The 17051-nt window shown below is 42.2% G+C and overlaps 1 protein-coding gene across 1 annotated transcript in view; it reads left to right on the plus strand.

Moving 5' to 3' along the window:
* The window catches only part of nup210 (nucleoporin 210), a 146761-nt gene that overhangs the window by 117606 nt on the left and 12104 nt on the right, over positions 1-17051 (plus strand). Inside the window, exons 32-35 of the mRNA XM_055648193.1 lie at positions 2356-2576; positions 2667-2803; positions 5761-5887; positions 16466-16609. Coding sequence (XP_055504168.1) covers positions 2356-2576; positions 2667-2803; positions 5761-5887; positions 16466-16609 — 629 coding nt within the window. The remainder of the gene's footprint in view (positions 1-2355; positions 2577-2666; positions 2804-5760; positions 5888-16465; positions 16610-17051) is intronic.

The following is a 17051-nucleotide window of genomic DNA, read 5'->3' on the forward strand; positions in this document are numbered from 1 at the left end:
AGATCAAGTGATGTATGATGCACTTGGTAAAACAACAAATCACAGCTCAAACCTATAGCAAGATATTGTGGTGCACAAATGAGCAAAGGTGCAGGCTGCTAATAATGAATCGGCTGTCAACAAATAGTTTGCAAAAAGTCTAATCGGTAAGTGTAAGATGCACAAAGGCTCAAAAATATTTTTTACGTTTCTGTCGTCTAACAGCATGAAGTGGTGAAGAAAGGTCTCCAATGTAAGTAGATAATACGTTTGGGAAGGAGGAGACTGGAATTCCTTAAACTTTGAACTGTTGATGAAGGTTTTGGTTTAATAGTTTAGAGATACAGCATGGAAACAGGCCCTTCGGCCCACTGGGTCTGCGCCGACCAGTGATCCCCGCACATTAACACTCACTCAGGACAATTTTTACATTTACCAAGCCAATTTGGAATGTGGGAGGAAACCAAAGATCTCAGAGAAAACCCACGCAGGTCACGGGGAGAATGTACAAACTTCGTACAGACAGCACCCGTCATCGGGATCGAACCCGGGTCTCCAGCGCTGCGTTTTCTGTAAAGCAGCAACTCTACCGCTGCCTCAACCGTGACTGCCATTAATGGTGCAACACCAACTCCTTGTTCAATTGTACACTCGTTCTAACACTGATATTTCAGTATCTTATTTGGTTGCCTGTCATTAGGCATACAAAGAGAAAAGGCATGTAGGTAAGGATTTGAATGCAAGGATGAACAGGACCCATTTTAGTTTTACAAGCATGGTTGACAGATGAATGGGCTGTTGGACACTATTGAAAACATTTGGTTTGACCTCAAGTTTAGAGTGAACTAAGGTGAACTAAGCTAACCATGAGTATTTTAAAATAGGTGAGTCCCAAAGTAAATGAAACTTTTAGCAACTGAGTTGGATTGTAGTACTGAAGGTGGAAAGCAGCAATCTTATAAATGGCATGGATGTGGGATCTGAAGCTTGACTTGGAGTTACACAGCACCACAGTGGCCTGATTAAATTACAACGCCCAGAGAGGGAGATTGGGACTGGGTATGAAGCCCTTGACCTTCCCAATATTAAGTTGGGGACATTTTCTGCTCATTCAGTGCATAAAGATTGTAATTTGGAGGCAGAGTAGTAGTTGAGAGAGAGAAAGATGGTTGAATCTCATGTGACAATTGATGTTCTACTTCTGGACAATGTTGTGCAGCTACAGATGGGAAACAGAAAGGGCCATGGATAGATATTTTAACTAAATCTAGCAATGAAGATCCCTAGATTTTAATATGGCCTGAAAATAAATTGCAGCTCTGTTTATTTTTGAAAGGTAGAATTTTCAATTATTTTGATCTCTAAGTTTGTTAGCCTTTTCACAAACAACCTCAATTCAAGTAGTTGCCTATTGTTAACTTTGAAAACAATGAAACTTGGTGAGGGATGATACGAGGGAATATCTCTGGTTCCATGAGACCTGGCAAAGACAAAGCAGTAAATTGGAGAGAAAAATAGTTCAATTGCCAGCTTGTACATGTAATTCTTTTTGAGTAGATAATTACATAAAGTAGACTTCACTAATAATTAAAAAAGAATTGAATTGAATTTATTTGTCATTCAGAAAATTTGAATGAACCGTCGTTACCATACAGTCATAACAATAAAAAGCAAACAAAACAGACAATGATATAAATTTAACATAAACATCCATCACAGTGACTCTCCCCCAGGCACCTCCTCACTGTGATGGAAGGTAAAAGAAGTCTGATCTCTCCCTTGCTTCTGTTCCTAATGTAGGGAGGCTCAAATACTTTCTGTAGAGCAACAATGATGGTGCAAGCAATTAATTCTTTCTTAAGTCTTCTCTGCTAATAATGTTTTTAAATGAATAAAAAATGACTAAATTGCTTTTGGTGTAGTTCAGAGATGCCCCTCAACCTCCATGCCTGCGCTGACCAGCGAACACCTGTACACTAGTTGAATGTTATCAACCATGCACATTTTACTAATGGAGTTTCTCTGGCATTTTTGTCTACCTTTGATTTTTTCAGCATCTGCAGTTCCTTCTTAAACATTTTACTAGATCTTTGTTATTTGTTTGGAATGTCTGCAATGAGAGATAAAATAAATAATTGGACAATATATTCAAAAAAATAGATGAGTATTCAATAAATTTCACATTCTGGTGGTTTAAAAAATATATATTTCACAAATATGAACATGAAAGTGATGTATTAATTTTTCCACAGAGGTTCAAACTTTTTGTACTAAAGCAAGCAGGCATGGTATGAAAATCAGAATGCTAATATTGTAGTTCATTATTTCTTTAATGGTGTCATTATTAATTAGATAATGTTCATTTGATTTCTGCAGGGATGATCTGCTGCAAATTGGCAAAGGAACAACAAATAATACCTTTATAATAAGGACTGTAAATGTTGGACTGACTTTGCTGAGCGTGTGGGATGCAGAACACATTGGCATTGCTGATTATGTTCCCTTGCCTGTTGAACACTTCATCCATCCGGAATTGCAGGGAGAACTAGTTGTTGGTGATGTTATATGTTTCAGCAGTAATCTCGTTAATGGAGAAGGTAAATATCTAATATATTATTGGATATTCAAATTGTCATACAATTTACAAGTGTATGATGCAATCTGGCATTTAATCTGTGTTCTTGCAGGGCAACTTGGAGTTTGGAGTTCATCTTCCAGTAACATTCTTCAGATTAGCCCTAAAACTGGCACAGCAGTTGCGAGAGATTCGGGGCTTGTCACGGTATATTATGATATACCAGGACATATCAAAACTTACAGAGAGGTAAGCTTTGCTAATAACAAGGGGCACCTGTTGAGCCTGCATAGTTTTTATGCCTGGATTTTGTCAAATATTTTTGGTGGAATAATAGCATTACTTAAAGCAATTAACTGTTTCCTGTAAAATAACTGGGATTATATTTTAATATTTCACTAAATTACTAATGTCTATACCAAGAGAAAATTACCCATCTGAAGAAGGTGGGAATCTTTACATAGTCTTGGAGGGTAGAAGAATGCATGCATTTTTGAGATTGTGATACAGATTCCAAAGTCTTGGATGGTATAGCTAGATACAGTCACAGCAACTGTAATGAGGTTAACTATTTATACCAACTATGAATAATATAAAATCAAAAGTGATAAGCTATTTAAGCGTTGATGTCTATTTCATTCAGAGTCCATGAAGAATTATTCCATTGTATGTTTTCCTTCTCTTCACTGCACCATGTTCACTAACCCTGCCCCCCCCCCATATTTAGGATTTATGATGATTAACCTTGTGCCAGGTAAATGCTGCAGGGGGTTTAAATTCATATTGTATAACATGGAAACGGATCCATCAGCCAAACCTGTCCATTTTGACCAAAATGCCTATGTACACTAATCCCATCGACTGTGTTTGGCCCACATCCCTCCAAACCTTTCCTATCAATTTGGATAGATTGTTGGCAGTTTACAAGTTATATTGGCAATCCCTCAGTGCACATTTGGTACTACAGTATAAGTAAGTTCATTTGAGTCTGGATTTTTCCTACTAACAAAGTCAATACAGGAGCTTTAAATCTATTTGAACTGGATTGTTTCATCAAATGTGTTTTAATTTGCATTGAATAGTTCCTGATACTTTTTTTTAACTGAACTGACATTAAGTAATCTATTTCACCACTGTATAGTTCTATCTCATTCCTCTATCAGAAGTGCAGTCGCTCTAATACAAAACAATATTTACAATTTGTTGGGATTTTACATCCTTCATTTATGTAAATAATTGCTTTGTGAACAATGCACCTGCCAACTGTTTGCCTTGCATAAATGTAAATGTATTTAAATTTCATACAAAGCAATTAAGCTATTAGCAGATTATTTTTTAACTGGTCCTTTCACTATGTAGAGCATAACTTTTATCATCTCCATCCCAAAGTCATTACTTAATTCATTAAAAAGTAAACTACAAACAATTAATGAATGTTGAATTTCTCCACTCTGGTGTTTCACCAAATCGATGCATTGCTTTGTTTCTCTGACTTACTCCCACAGCTAAATCAAGCCATTAAAAACAGCCATTTGGTCACAAATTGGCAACTCAACATGAGATGTTTATTTATAGTTAACATACAGCAAGCTTTCACTGCCACTTAATTAGACTTCCAATCTAGTAAGAAGTGGGCTCCGAAGTATATGGGGAGACTGTGAGGTATTCAAGTCCTCCAATCTTCATACCCAATTCCTTCAACTTACACAACCAATTCCTAGTTAGTTTGATTGTGTGTTTTAAGTTTTTGTCGAAAATAACTTTTGGGAGTGGGGAAAAAAAACCCTTTTTGCTTCAATAATAACATGTGCTTAAGACACTAAGCAGGTCAGAGTGGACCTGGACTACACATCTTCCCACCCTGCTTCATGTAAGGACTCCATTCCCTACTCCCAATTCCTCCGTCTACGCCCCATCTGCACCCAGGATGAGATGTTCCACACCAGGGCGTCGGAGATGTCCTCATTCTTCAGGGAACGGGGGTTCCCCTCTTCTACCATAGATGAGGCTCTCACCACGGTCTCTTCTATACCCCGTGACTACTCTCACTCCCCATCCCCCCCACCTGAACCACCCTCTCTCCGGGTACTTTCCCTTGCAACCGCAAAAAATACTACGCTTGTTGCTTTACCTCCCCCCATGACTCCATTCAAGGACCCAAGCAGTCTTTCCAGGTGTGGCAGAGGTTCACCTTCACCTCTTCCAACCTCATCTATTTCATCCACTGCTCTAGATGTAGTTGCTCTACATCGGTGAGACCAAGCATAGGCTTGGCGATCGCTTCGCCAAACACCTCCGCTCGGTTCGCAATAACCAACCTAATCTCCTGGTGGCTCAGCACTTTAACTCCTCCTCCCATTCCGAATCCAACCTTTCTGTCCTCGGCCTCCTCCATGGCCAGAGTGAGGACCACCATAAATTGGAGGAGCAGAACCTCATATTTCGTTTGGGCAGTCTGCACCCTAGTGGTATGAACATTGACTTCTCTAATTTCAGGTGGTCCTTACTTTCTCCTCCTCAGCTCTCCCTCAGCCCACTGGCTCCACCTTTTCCTTTCTTCTTCCCGCCCGCCTCCCCACACTCAGATCAGGCCGAAGAAGGGTTTTGACCCGAAACGTTGCCTATTTCCTTCGCTCCATAGATTATGCCTCACCCGCTGAGTTTCTCCAGCACTTTTGTCTACCTAGGTCAGACTAGTTTAAAGATACAACGTGGTAATGCGTCCTTCAGCCCACTGAATCCGCGCTGACCAACAATCACCCGCAGACTAGTTCTATCCAACACATTAGGGACAATTTACAGAGGCCAATTAACCTACAAACCTGCACGTCTTTGGAGAAAGGGAGGAGACAGCACACCTGGAGTAAACCCACATGGTCACAGAGAGAACATACAAACTCTGTACAGACAGCACCTATAGTCAGGATCGAACTCAGGGAGGGGTGCGGGAGATGTTTCTGTGGCCTGATCTACTGAACATTTCTAGCATTTTTTATTTTAGATTTCCAGCATCTGCAAGTTTTATTGATTTTTGCATCCTTTTTGCTCCAACCCTTTGAATCTCATTACTGGAGGCACTGCCAACACATTTTAGTTATTTAATCATTGCAGATGAATGTAACTATTCACAAATCTGTTGCGCTGCCATTATTTGTGATTTCTAATGGATTAAGTATGTTAATTTAGCAAACACTATTGTTTTGCAGCTGGTGATTAGGAATGCAGGCAAGACTCTTGTTCAACTGCAGAGTGGTGTGCGTCTGACGACCCAGGCTGAGTCTGTGCCATTCAAGTTTCCCATTATCGTAGGAGAGAACAGTAGCAACATGAAAGGTATTTTTCTTGGGGAGACTTGAATTTTGGGAGGTGGGTAGAAGGAATGGAGTGGGCTTGCACAGTAGTTGAGATTGTAATCCAATCTGCTTTGTGCAGTTTGCAGTAATCTTAATATTGAACAGAATCTCCATTATATTGACAAAACAAGACTGACCAAAAAAATTGATGTTCCTATTTAATGCCTTTGGAGATGACCGTGGTGATCCATATTGTCATCTGACATCATTTACAAATGTCAGCATGGTCGACTTTAAATTAGTCACTGAGAACTGATCATTTCTGAGTAATCATCTCCAAGGAGTTCTACTGCATGAAACCTATCAAAGTTGAAATTGTTGATTTTTCTTGCAATTAGACCTCATCTTCCAATATACTGGGACGAAGACAACAGCATCTTTTGCTAAAATATGGCAAAAATCAATTAATATGTTTCTGATGGTGAGATGCTGGTCTTGATGCTATAAGTAAGCAAAATTAATGTTATGTAGACAAGAATTAGTAGAATATTGGGAAGGAAAGTAACAGGCAATAATTCAGAAGCAACATTCCTGTTTTAGGGATAGTCGACATGATTTTGTGCAAGGGAAATCTAATTGAATCTTTTGAAGAACTGACAAAGAGGATTGAAAAGTGTTGGACTATAGATGTTGTCCATTTGGACTTTAGCAAGGGCTTCAACAAGGTCCTGCTTTGAAGGCTCGACTGGAAGTTTGGATCACATGGGATCCAGCATGAGCTTGCCAATTAGATTTGAAATTGGATTAGTGAAAGGAATCGGAGGGTTTCAGCAGTCTGAAGAAGACCTCCGACCTGAAACATCCTTTTTCTCCAGAGATGCTGCTTGACCCACTGAATTACTCCAGCACTTGGTCTCTGCAGGGAGTGATAGTGGAGTGTTGTTATTCAGATTGGAGACCTGCAATCGGGGATTAGTACTGGGTTCACTGGTGTTTGTCGTCCAATAAATTAATAATAATGACAGCATTGTTAACATTGGTAAATTTGCAGATGACACCAAAATTGGTGGTGTTAAACAGTAATGGAGGTTATCTAAGATTACAACAGGATCTTCATCAACTGGAGAAGTGGGCCAAGGAATAGTGGGTGGAACTTATCTTGGGCAAGTGAAAGGTGTTTTATTTTGGTGAGTTAAACCAAGGCAGGACTTGCACGGTGAATGGTGGGGCCATGGAGAGTGTTGTAGGACTCCGAGACCAAAGAGTGCAGGTATATAACAGTAGCCACCCAGGTAGATAGGGTGGTGATGAAGGCATTTAGCACATTTACCTTCATCAGGCAGACTGCAACAGTTCTGAAATTACAGTAAACCCTTAATATAACATATCTTTTGGAGGGCTCTAGTGTCGATTATTGTTGATTGGCTGCTGTAACCGAGTACGGTGCTGGAGTAACTCAGCAGGTTAGGCAGCATCTCTGGAGAACATGGATCAGTGATGTTTTAGATTGAGACCCTTCTCCAGGCTTTTGATCTGGAACTGTGCCTGGAATCCAGGTGAGATGGCGGCCCCGACCTGCTGGCAGCTGGGGGAGAGGTGAGTGGTGGGGGAGTCATTGGTTGTGGCACGTGGGCAGCCGGGGTTCAGGTAAAGGTTGGTGGTGGCAGCGGCAGGCGCAGCCTGGTGGGGCGAGGAAGCTGTGTGGGCCGTTCGTGATGGCAGTAGGTCTGGCTTGGAAGCAGCCAGGTGTGCATGGTGCAGGTCGGGGGTGGCATCAGCAGCAAGGCCTCGCGGTGAAGGTCGGTATATCCGTTCGCTATAACCGAAATCTGTTATTGAGGTCTGGAATAACTCGGGTTTACTAAATGTTGCAGTTGTACAAGCAGTTGGCGAGACCACACTTGTACATAATTCTGGTTCCCAGTTATCGGAAGAATATTATTAATCTGGAGAGAGTACAGAGAAATTCATGAAGATATTAACGGGTCCGAGGGGTTGAATTATAAGGAGAGGCTGGATAGGCTAGGACTTTTAACTTCGAGAATCGGGGATTGAGGGGGAAAGTTGTCAAGCCATATAAAGTCATGAGCCATGGATAAAGGCGATAGTCACAGCCTTTTTCCAAGGGTAGGGAAGTTTACAATTAGAGGGCACGGGTCTAAGGTGAGAGGTGAAGAATTTTAAAAGGAGCTGAGGAGCAACTTTTTCCATGCCAAGGAGCTATTGAGATGGGTACAGTTGCAAAGTTTAAGAAAGCATTTGGACAGGTACATAGGTGGAACAGATTTTTGAGGGATAGCTTGCCCAGTGCTTACGTGGAGCTCGGAGAAGCAGCAATCAAAGAGAAGCAGGTGGAAGAGCTTATTGGCTTAGAGGGTGAGTCAGAGGAGAAAACTGAGGAATCTGATTTGTAAATTGGCAAATTAGGCAATTTATCAGCCAATATAAGCAAGGCTGCTCCAGGGGAGCGGCAGTGAGGGAGCGGCCTTGTGAGTAAAGTGTGAGTCTTTGGCGAGGAGGCTGAGGGGAGGAGACTACACAAAAAGCTGGTGAGGACGGGACGTGGTGAACACCTGACGGGTAAGATGAGGCAGCGTGAAGATTGCAGGGTGTGGGAGGACAGGGACAGCGATGGAGCCTCTGGCTGCTACAACTGTGGCAAGTGCGTCCAGGTTAAGCTCCTGAAGGACTGTGGTGGGGGCACTGGAGAAGCAGCTGGATGACCTCAAGGCCATCCGGGAAAACGGGAGTTTCCTGGACAGGACCTACAGTGACATGGTCACGCCAAGGATACGGGAAAACGAAGATCACATTGAATGGTGGTGCTAGCTCGAAGGGCCGAATGGCCTACTCCTGCACCTATTGTCCATTGTCTAATATGGCACAAATGCAAGCAAAAGGGACTACCCCGGATAGATATCTTGGTACATCTTATATATTCCATGCTGGATAGATAATTCTATGACTCTAATTATGTGACTATCTGGACAGATTCTTCAGTACCACTATTATCGTAAAAATTAAACCACGAATGTCATATTTTCTTTTGAACTCTGTATTTAAAAAAATGTTCAGGCATGCAAGGGCTGTAGAAAGGTTAGAAGTTATACAGATTTATACAGATATACAGGTTATACAAGCGGCATTGTGGCGTAGTGGTAGAGCTACTGCCTCACAGTTCCAGAGACCCGGGTTCAATCCTGACTCTGTATTTTAAGAAATATTCAGCCATGTCTGTACGGAGTTTGCACGTTCTCCCCGTGACCTGCATGGGTTTTCTCCGAGATTTTTGTTTTCCTCCTACACTCCGAAGACATTCAGGTTTGTAGGTTAATTGGCTTGGTATAAAATGTAAATTGTCCTTCGTGTGTGTAGGATAGTGCATGGATTGCTGGTCGGTGAGGACTTGGTAGGCCGAAGGGCCTGTTTCTATGCTGTATCTCTAAAACTAAAAACTAAAACTAAAGTAAATCTTGCTCTTTAGTTGCAGTACTGAACAACAACGTGTCAGCCATTGGTTGGTGTTCATGCTATCTTTCCTGTGTCAGGAGAATGTGAATTCCAGCACCATGTCAGACAATTGAGTGAGCTGAAAGTTGAAAAATTGTTGCAGTATCAGTTGGTATCTTTTGCATGAAATTTAAACTCTTAACTTGGTGACATTCCAAGCCCTATTTACTTTCAAATATTGGAGATCCTCTGCTAATATTTTGAAGCACGAGTTTAATCTCCTGTTTAATTTATAACTTCCAATCTAAATCGCCACTAAAACTGGTCATTGTTATCCCATCACAATGAAGCTTGGTGTGCATAATTAGGCAGCCGCATGTTTTACATTACAACGTTTACCACTTCCCGACGTACATCACTGCCCAGTGGCCAGGGTGTCAGCTTGCCAGATGGCAAGTGGGCCCCTGATGAAGTTAGCCCCCTATATCAAGTGGGCCCATAGATGAAGTGGGCCCCCTTTCTCTCCTGGCAACCAATATTTTTAGATCCAGTCTGCCACTGTCACTGCCTATGATGTGCCAAGATAGACACAAAATGCTTGAGTAACTCAGCGGGACAGGTAGCATCTCGGGAGAGAAGGAATGGGTCATGTTTTGGGTCGAGATCCTTCTTCAGACTAAGAGCCAGGGGAAAGGGAGACAAAGCGATTTGGAAGAGTAAGGTGTGAAAACAGATGATTAGGAAATGTAGAATGGATCAGTGTTAGGTGAGGGAAAGATGACAGGAGGTACACAATTTGTAAAATTAATCAGGAGGACAGTGAAACGGGTCGGGGAACTGGAACGGGTGAGGAGCGGGGAGAGAGGGAAAGCAAGGGTTACTTGAAGTTAGAGAAATCAATATTCATACCGCTGCCCAAACAAAATATGAGGTGCTGTTCCTCCAATTTGCATTGGGCTTCACTCTGACAGTGGAGGAGGCCCAGGACAGAACGGTCAGTGTGGGAATGGGAGGGGAGTTAGTGTTTAACAACCGGATGTGTCACGGATGTTCCGAGAACATTAAACAAGTGATGTATAAACAAACTCCAGTGTAGCTGCTGGAAACCAGTCTAAACCAAAATGCTGCAAATACTCTACAGGTCAAACAGCACCTGTGGACAAAGAAACAGTTAAAGTTTCAGATTGCTTACTGTTCTTCAAAGTTAAAAGGAGATCGAGCTGAAATTAAATCTTTGCCAATGCTTTTATGATCTAAACCATATCATTGGTTCCAAAACACCCATATCATGTCATCTAAATGTTTCATCGACTTTTCTGTTTCAAAGAAAAACTGGCATTGTGATTCCAATGTTCTGCTTTTAAAAGTAACAGCTGAATCACTCAAAACTATTAAGCATCGATTGAACCATGGCCTTGATCTAAGCTGAGTGCTGGCCTCGACGGATGATGAAATATGATGGAACATAGAATAATGCAGCACAGGAACAGGACCATCGGTCCACGATGTTTCTGCCAAACATGATGCCAGGTTAAACTCATTTTATCCGCCTGTACATGATGAATATCCATCTATTCCTTGCACTTCCATGTGCCTATTTAAAAGCCTCTTAAATCATATTAGCCGCCACCCCAGGCAATGCATTCCAGGTCCCCACCACTCTCTGCATAAAAAAAAACTTGCCCCGCACATCTCCATTAAACTTTGCCCCTCTCACCTTTGCTACGCCCTCTAGTGTTGGATATTTCCACCTTGGGGGGAAGGTTCTGACTATCCTATCTACACCTATCCAAAAATTAATATACTTCTATCAAGTCTTGCCTCTACCTCTGACATTAAAGACAAAACAATCCAAGTCTATCCAACCTTTGCTGCAGCTGAAGCCCACTAAACCAGGCAGCATTCGTGTGAACCTCCTCACCACAGCATCCACATCTTTCCTTGATTTGGGCGACTAGAACTGTATGCAAAACTCCAAATGGGAAAGGTGAGGATACTCCACATTATGCTCAACATGCTAATGATATGCTCTGATTTCTACCTCTGAGCTTCCAAACATTTTAAAGCAGATTTAATATGACAAATGTTAAACTAATATTGTTTAGTTTGATGGTTTTTCCATTCTTAAAGCTTTGAAATAATTCAATATACTCAACTCAACATTAACAAGATATTGTACAGCTTTTTGAAGCTTTCTCAATGGGTACACCATTTCCTAAAGTTAAATAAATGTTCCAGCAAATTCTTATGGAACTGATTTGCTAAAAATGTTTGGAAGGGAAAGGAATTGGTGTGTTTAGGGTTCTGAGGACATGTCAAGGAGGACTTGAATTTTTAAATCCCGAATGTGAAAAATCTGCTTAAATTTGTTCTAAAAAACACCATGCAATTGCAGCCAAAATTCATTGTCCTGGCATTAAAAAAATCACGCAACTAATATCCATTTCTATTTTCTGAAATCACTTCCATTGATGCTGGCTTCTATTACTAAACTTCCATTTATGGTATGGAGATTTAACAGTGCTGGAGTTGAAGTCCTGAATATTAATGAGGAAGTATCAGTACAAGGTTGACTTCAGTCTGACCATTCCACATTTTAAAAGATTTTAAAATTGTGATTTAAAGCTTTGTATTTACCCAGGTTGTGAGCGGGAAAACATTCCAGTATAATGGTAAGAAAATGTAGGCAAAATTCAATTCTATTGGCTAGGTGTTTACCGGAGGGTATGATGGCCTTTCCCTTCAAATTATCTGAGAAAAATTCTAAATTGAAAAACCTAGTCATAGAGTTACACGGCACAGAAACAGGCCCTTAGACCCAACTGGCCCACGTTGACTAAGATGCCCCATCTAGACAAGTCCCACCTGCCCGCATTGGGCCCATATCCCTCTAAACCTTTCATATCCATTCACCTTAATGCCTTTTAAATGTTGTTATAGTGCTTGCCTCAACTACCTTCTCTTGTAGCTCATTCCTAATACCCACCATCCTCTTTTCAGTATTCAGTATTTCTTTAATATCATTTCACTGAGTACTCGCATACACAGAGGAAACGAAAAAACGTTGCTCAATCGGTTTCCATTCAGTGTAAAAATAAGAACAAAAAAGGATAATACATAGAGCTTTAAAAACAAATTAAAATTACCATTTTAAAAAGAAAGTAGACCTAAAAAATTAACAATATAATAAAAACAGTCATTCTGATCGACAGTGGCTTCACAGTGGCTTTACTTTGACAGGTGCCTAACTGTCGAAGTATGGGCGCTGTTGGATGTGTGGATGAGCGATATTTTGGGAGGGGACAAAGTCCGTTAATCAGTCTTATTGCCTGTGGGAAGAAGCTGAGGAGCATCCTGCTGGTTTTGCAGCTGATGCTCCTGTACCTCTTCCCAGATGGCAGAATGGAAAAGATGTGATGTGATGGGTGGTAGGGGTCCTGGATGATGGAGGTGGCTCTGCTGATGCTCCTCTTCTTGTATAGTTCTCTTGTGCGAAAAGGTTGTTCCTCTGGTTCCTATTAAATCAAAAAGAAATCAAGAAGTGTGAAGAAAATAAAAGGATAGTTGGGACTTATTCAGTCTTAAATCAAAATAAGGTGGCTGACTGATTTGTGGGGAAATGAGTAGTTTGCATTATTACATGTAGGCGGGTTTTCCAAATAAATTAAATGAATCTTTAAAAATATATTGTTTTAGTTGCTCTTAAATTAAATAACTAGTCTAGCATACTCTTGGTAAGTATTTCTTCAGTCTATAGCTATAAATATAGCTATTTAAGAGCGATAGCTATATTTAAGAGGGGGTTAGATGTGGCCCTTGTGGCTAAGGGGATCAAGGGGTATGGAGAGAAGGCAGGTACGGGATACTGAATTGCTACCTATTGCTTCTACCCTCATTTTACACCCCTCTGCCTCTCTGCTCTTGCACCCATCCCCCTGCCACATTAGTTTAAATCCTCCCCGACAGCACTAGCAAACACTCCCCCAAGGACATTGGTTCCATTCCAGCCCAGGTGCAGACCGTCCTGTTTGTACTGGTCCCACCTCCCCCAGAACTGGTTCCAATGCCCTAAAAATTTGAATCCCTCCCCCTTTGCACCATTTTTCAAGCCACGTATTCCTCTGCAATATCCTCCTATTTTTACTCTGACTAGCCCGTGGCACTGGTAGTAATCCAGAGATTATTACCTTTGAGGTCCTACTTTTAAGTTTATCTCCTAGCTCCCTAAATTCACCTTGTAGGACCTCATCCCTTTTTTTTACCTATATCGTTGGTGCCAATATGCACCACGACAACTGGCTGTTCACCCTCCCCCTCCAGAATGTTCTGCAGCCGTTCAGTGACATCCCTGACCCTTGCACCAGGGAGGCAACATACCATCCTGGAGCCTCGTTTGAGGCCGCAGAAACGCCTATCTATTCCCCTTACAATTGAATCCCCTATTACTATTGCCCTTCCACTCTTTTTCCTCCCCTCCTGTGCCGCAGAGCCATCCATGGTGCCATGAACTTAGCTGCTGCTGCATTCCCCTGATGAGCCATCTCCCCCAACAGTATCCAAAATGGTATACCTGTTTAGGAGGGAGATGACCGCAGGGGACTCCTGCACTACCTGCCTACTGCTTTGCTGGCTATTGGCCACCCGTTCCCTTTCTGTCCTCTTACCTTTTACCTGCGGTGTGACCAACTCACTGTACGTGCTATTCACGACTTTCTCAGCATTGTGGAAGCTCCAGTATGAATCCAACCGCAGTTCCAATCGTTCAATGCGGTCTGCCAGGAGCTGCAGCTGGACACACTTCGTGCAAACGTAGTCACCAGGGACACCGACCATATCCCTGATCTCCTACATGTTGCAGGCTGAGCAAACCACGGGGCCAATCTCCACTGACATAGCTTACTCCCAAATTAACTCAACTCCCTCACACTATACAAATCTTTATCCTTTAAACTGTACCTTTACTAATAAATACTGTACCCTTAACTCACAGAACCCTTAACTCACAGATCCCTTAACTCACAGAACCCTTAACTCACAGATCCCTTAACTCACAGAACCCTTAACTCACAGATCCCTTAACTCACAGAACCCTTAACTCACAGAACCCTTAACTCACAGATCCCTTAACTCACAGATCCCTTAACTCACAGAACCCTTAACTCCCAGATCCCTTAACTCACAGATCCCTTAACTCACAGATCCCTTAACTCACAGATCCCTTAACTCACAGATCCCATAACTCACAGATCCCATAACTCACAGATCCCATAACTCACAGATCCCATAACTCACAGATCCCATAACTCACAGATCCCATAACAGATCCCATAACAGATCCCATAACTCACAGAACCCTTAACCAGAAAGCAGAAATGTAAACCTGGGGTTGCACCCAATCAGCTGCTTCCGCTGGTCCTCTTCCACCAATCAGAGGCTTCCACCAGACTCCTTGTCTGGAAGTGAGATGGAACGCTGCAGACTTGGGTAACTCCTCCTCTCACCAACGGCCCCCCGAGCCTCTGTGAAAGCAAGCCCCGCGCTCGATTTTTAAACTCACCGCCCAGGTAACTCCTCCTCTCACCAACAGCTTCCTACACAACCCTCTCTGTTCAGAATAGCTTTTCTAATAATTGACATAATCCCAGTTTAGATACTCCTATTCATGGTGAACAACAGCAACAGCTATTCCTTAAAACAGCAAGAAATGTGCTAATGAAGAAAGAGATTCAGAAATGTAAAGATGAACTGCTTGATTTCAAGCTGCCCTGCAGACCATAATGCTGCCAAAGCTTGTTTGTCAGTGGCTGGAGTGGACTTCCTCGCAAGATGTAAAATTGTAATGATTTTGAGTTATACACTGGAGATTTAACGTTATGTTTTCATCCTTCTTAATCCCCATTTGTGTATTAATTAGTCAGAAAATGAAATACATACCCAAACCTGGCCAGGTTGGTTCCCCAAGCAATTCTTTGTCTCCCCATAAACGGAAAATACAACACTTAATACAATATTTCTTGGAGAAGGGTAACCCTTTTATACACTATAAAATTAGTAGATCTGCCAAAATAAATCATTTGCACTAGTCCATTCACTTACTTTATCTTGTAGTCGTTCACTTTTTGTTATCGTAGCGTTTGTGGAAATCATGCTGAAGGAAGTAATATAGAATTTCTTGCTTGAAGCTAAAATTGCCCAAAACAGTTCACTGCTGTAAACAGCTGAACTTGCCAGAAGAATATCTATATGAAAGCATTTCTTTCATGACCAGTTTTGAAGAATGTCATGGGAACAAAAGTCATCAAACTCTATACTTGCCATCAGGTTTAAGCATTTCATAATTTGTCTCCCTCGGCACATACCTTTAATGAAGTATTTAAGAAGGAACTGCAGATGCTGGAAAATCAAAGGTCGACAAAAATGCTGGCGAAACTCAGCTGGTGAGGCAGCATCTATGGAGTGAAGGAAATAGGTGACGCTTCCTTTGCTCCATAGATGATGCCTCATCCGCTGAGTTTCTCCAGCATTTTTGACGACCTTTAATAAAGTAAATGGGAGAAGAAAAAAATAAATCCGTCACTTATGCTGTGATGTTTTTACCCTTTTAGTATTTTCCATGAAGTTGTGTTTCCATTTTAAGATTACCACGAGAGAAAATTTGTGCCGTGTAAGATTGACGATGAAACTGCATATTTTGCATCAACAAAGCAATAAGCGTTTTTGTTCTTCAATGTAGACCCGTCTTTGCCCCCACACACACACACACACACACACACACACACACACACACACACACACACACACACACACACACACACACACACACACACACACACACACACACACACACACACACACACACACCCCCCCCCCCCCCCCCCCCCCCCCCCAGCATTGCAGCCTTGACCATTTAAAGCACACAATTGATTGCAAAAAGTGCTGCTGTCTTTGTTTGCTGTTCAGATGGAATACGTCCTAAAAGTCCATTGGATTTTATTGAACAAATCTTGTAGGAGGTCAGTTTTGAAGAATACATGACAAGCATGATAAAACCCGTTGCAAAAATAATAAGTTACCAAATGTCGCAGGGTATATTTACACACGTTGAACCCAAATCGCCACGTATATTTACAAATAGTTAAAACATGATGTTTTTTTTTTTTGCTTTCAGGAGACTGTACAGCAGCACATGTGGAAGCAATTGATCAAATACATCCAGAATCCATTTTGACTTGCAATCTGCAATTTCTTAATGCAGTAGAAATACCAGCTGAAGATGTGTTTAATGTCCAGACAGGATTTGATGCACATACAGGTAAAAATTAGCACTTAACTATGATTGTAAAAAAAAGTTGAATTTAGAGAAACAGCATGGAAACAAGCCCTTCGGCCCACCTCGACTGTCCATGCCGAGTCCATGCCGACTGCCGATCCCCACACATTAACACTATCCTACCCACACTAGGGACAATTTACAGAGTCCCGGGGATCCACGCGCGTGTGGCTGGAGTGTCCCGGGGATCCGCACGTGCCCGATCCGCCCGCCGAACAACCGCGGCGCGATGACAGGACTGATGACCAGAATTTGCCCCGGCAGGCCTGACTCGCCCCACAGGCATCCCAGGGACCTGCGGAGATGCCGGGCGACGAGGCCTGTCTGGCCCGAAGGAGCCTCGGTGGCGGGAATCTCAGTGGCAGTGGGGCGTGAGGGGGGGAGGGGAAGACAATGGGGACCCGGTGTGGGGGGGACTGACGTG

The sequence above is a fragment of the Leucoraja erinacea genome, chromosome 16, assembly GCF_028641065.1.
Source record: "Leucoraja erinacea ecotype New England chromosome 16, Leri_hhj_1, whole genome shotgun sequence".
NCBI lineage: Eukaryota > Metazoa > Chordata > Chondrichthyes > Rajiformes > Rajidae > Leucoraja > Leucoraja erinaceus.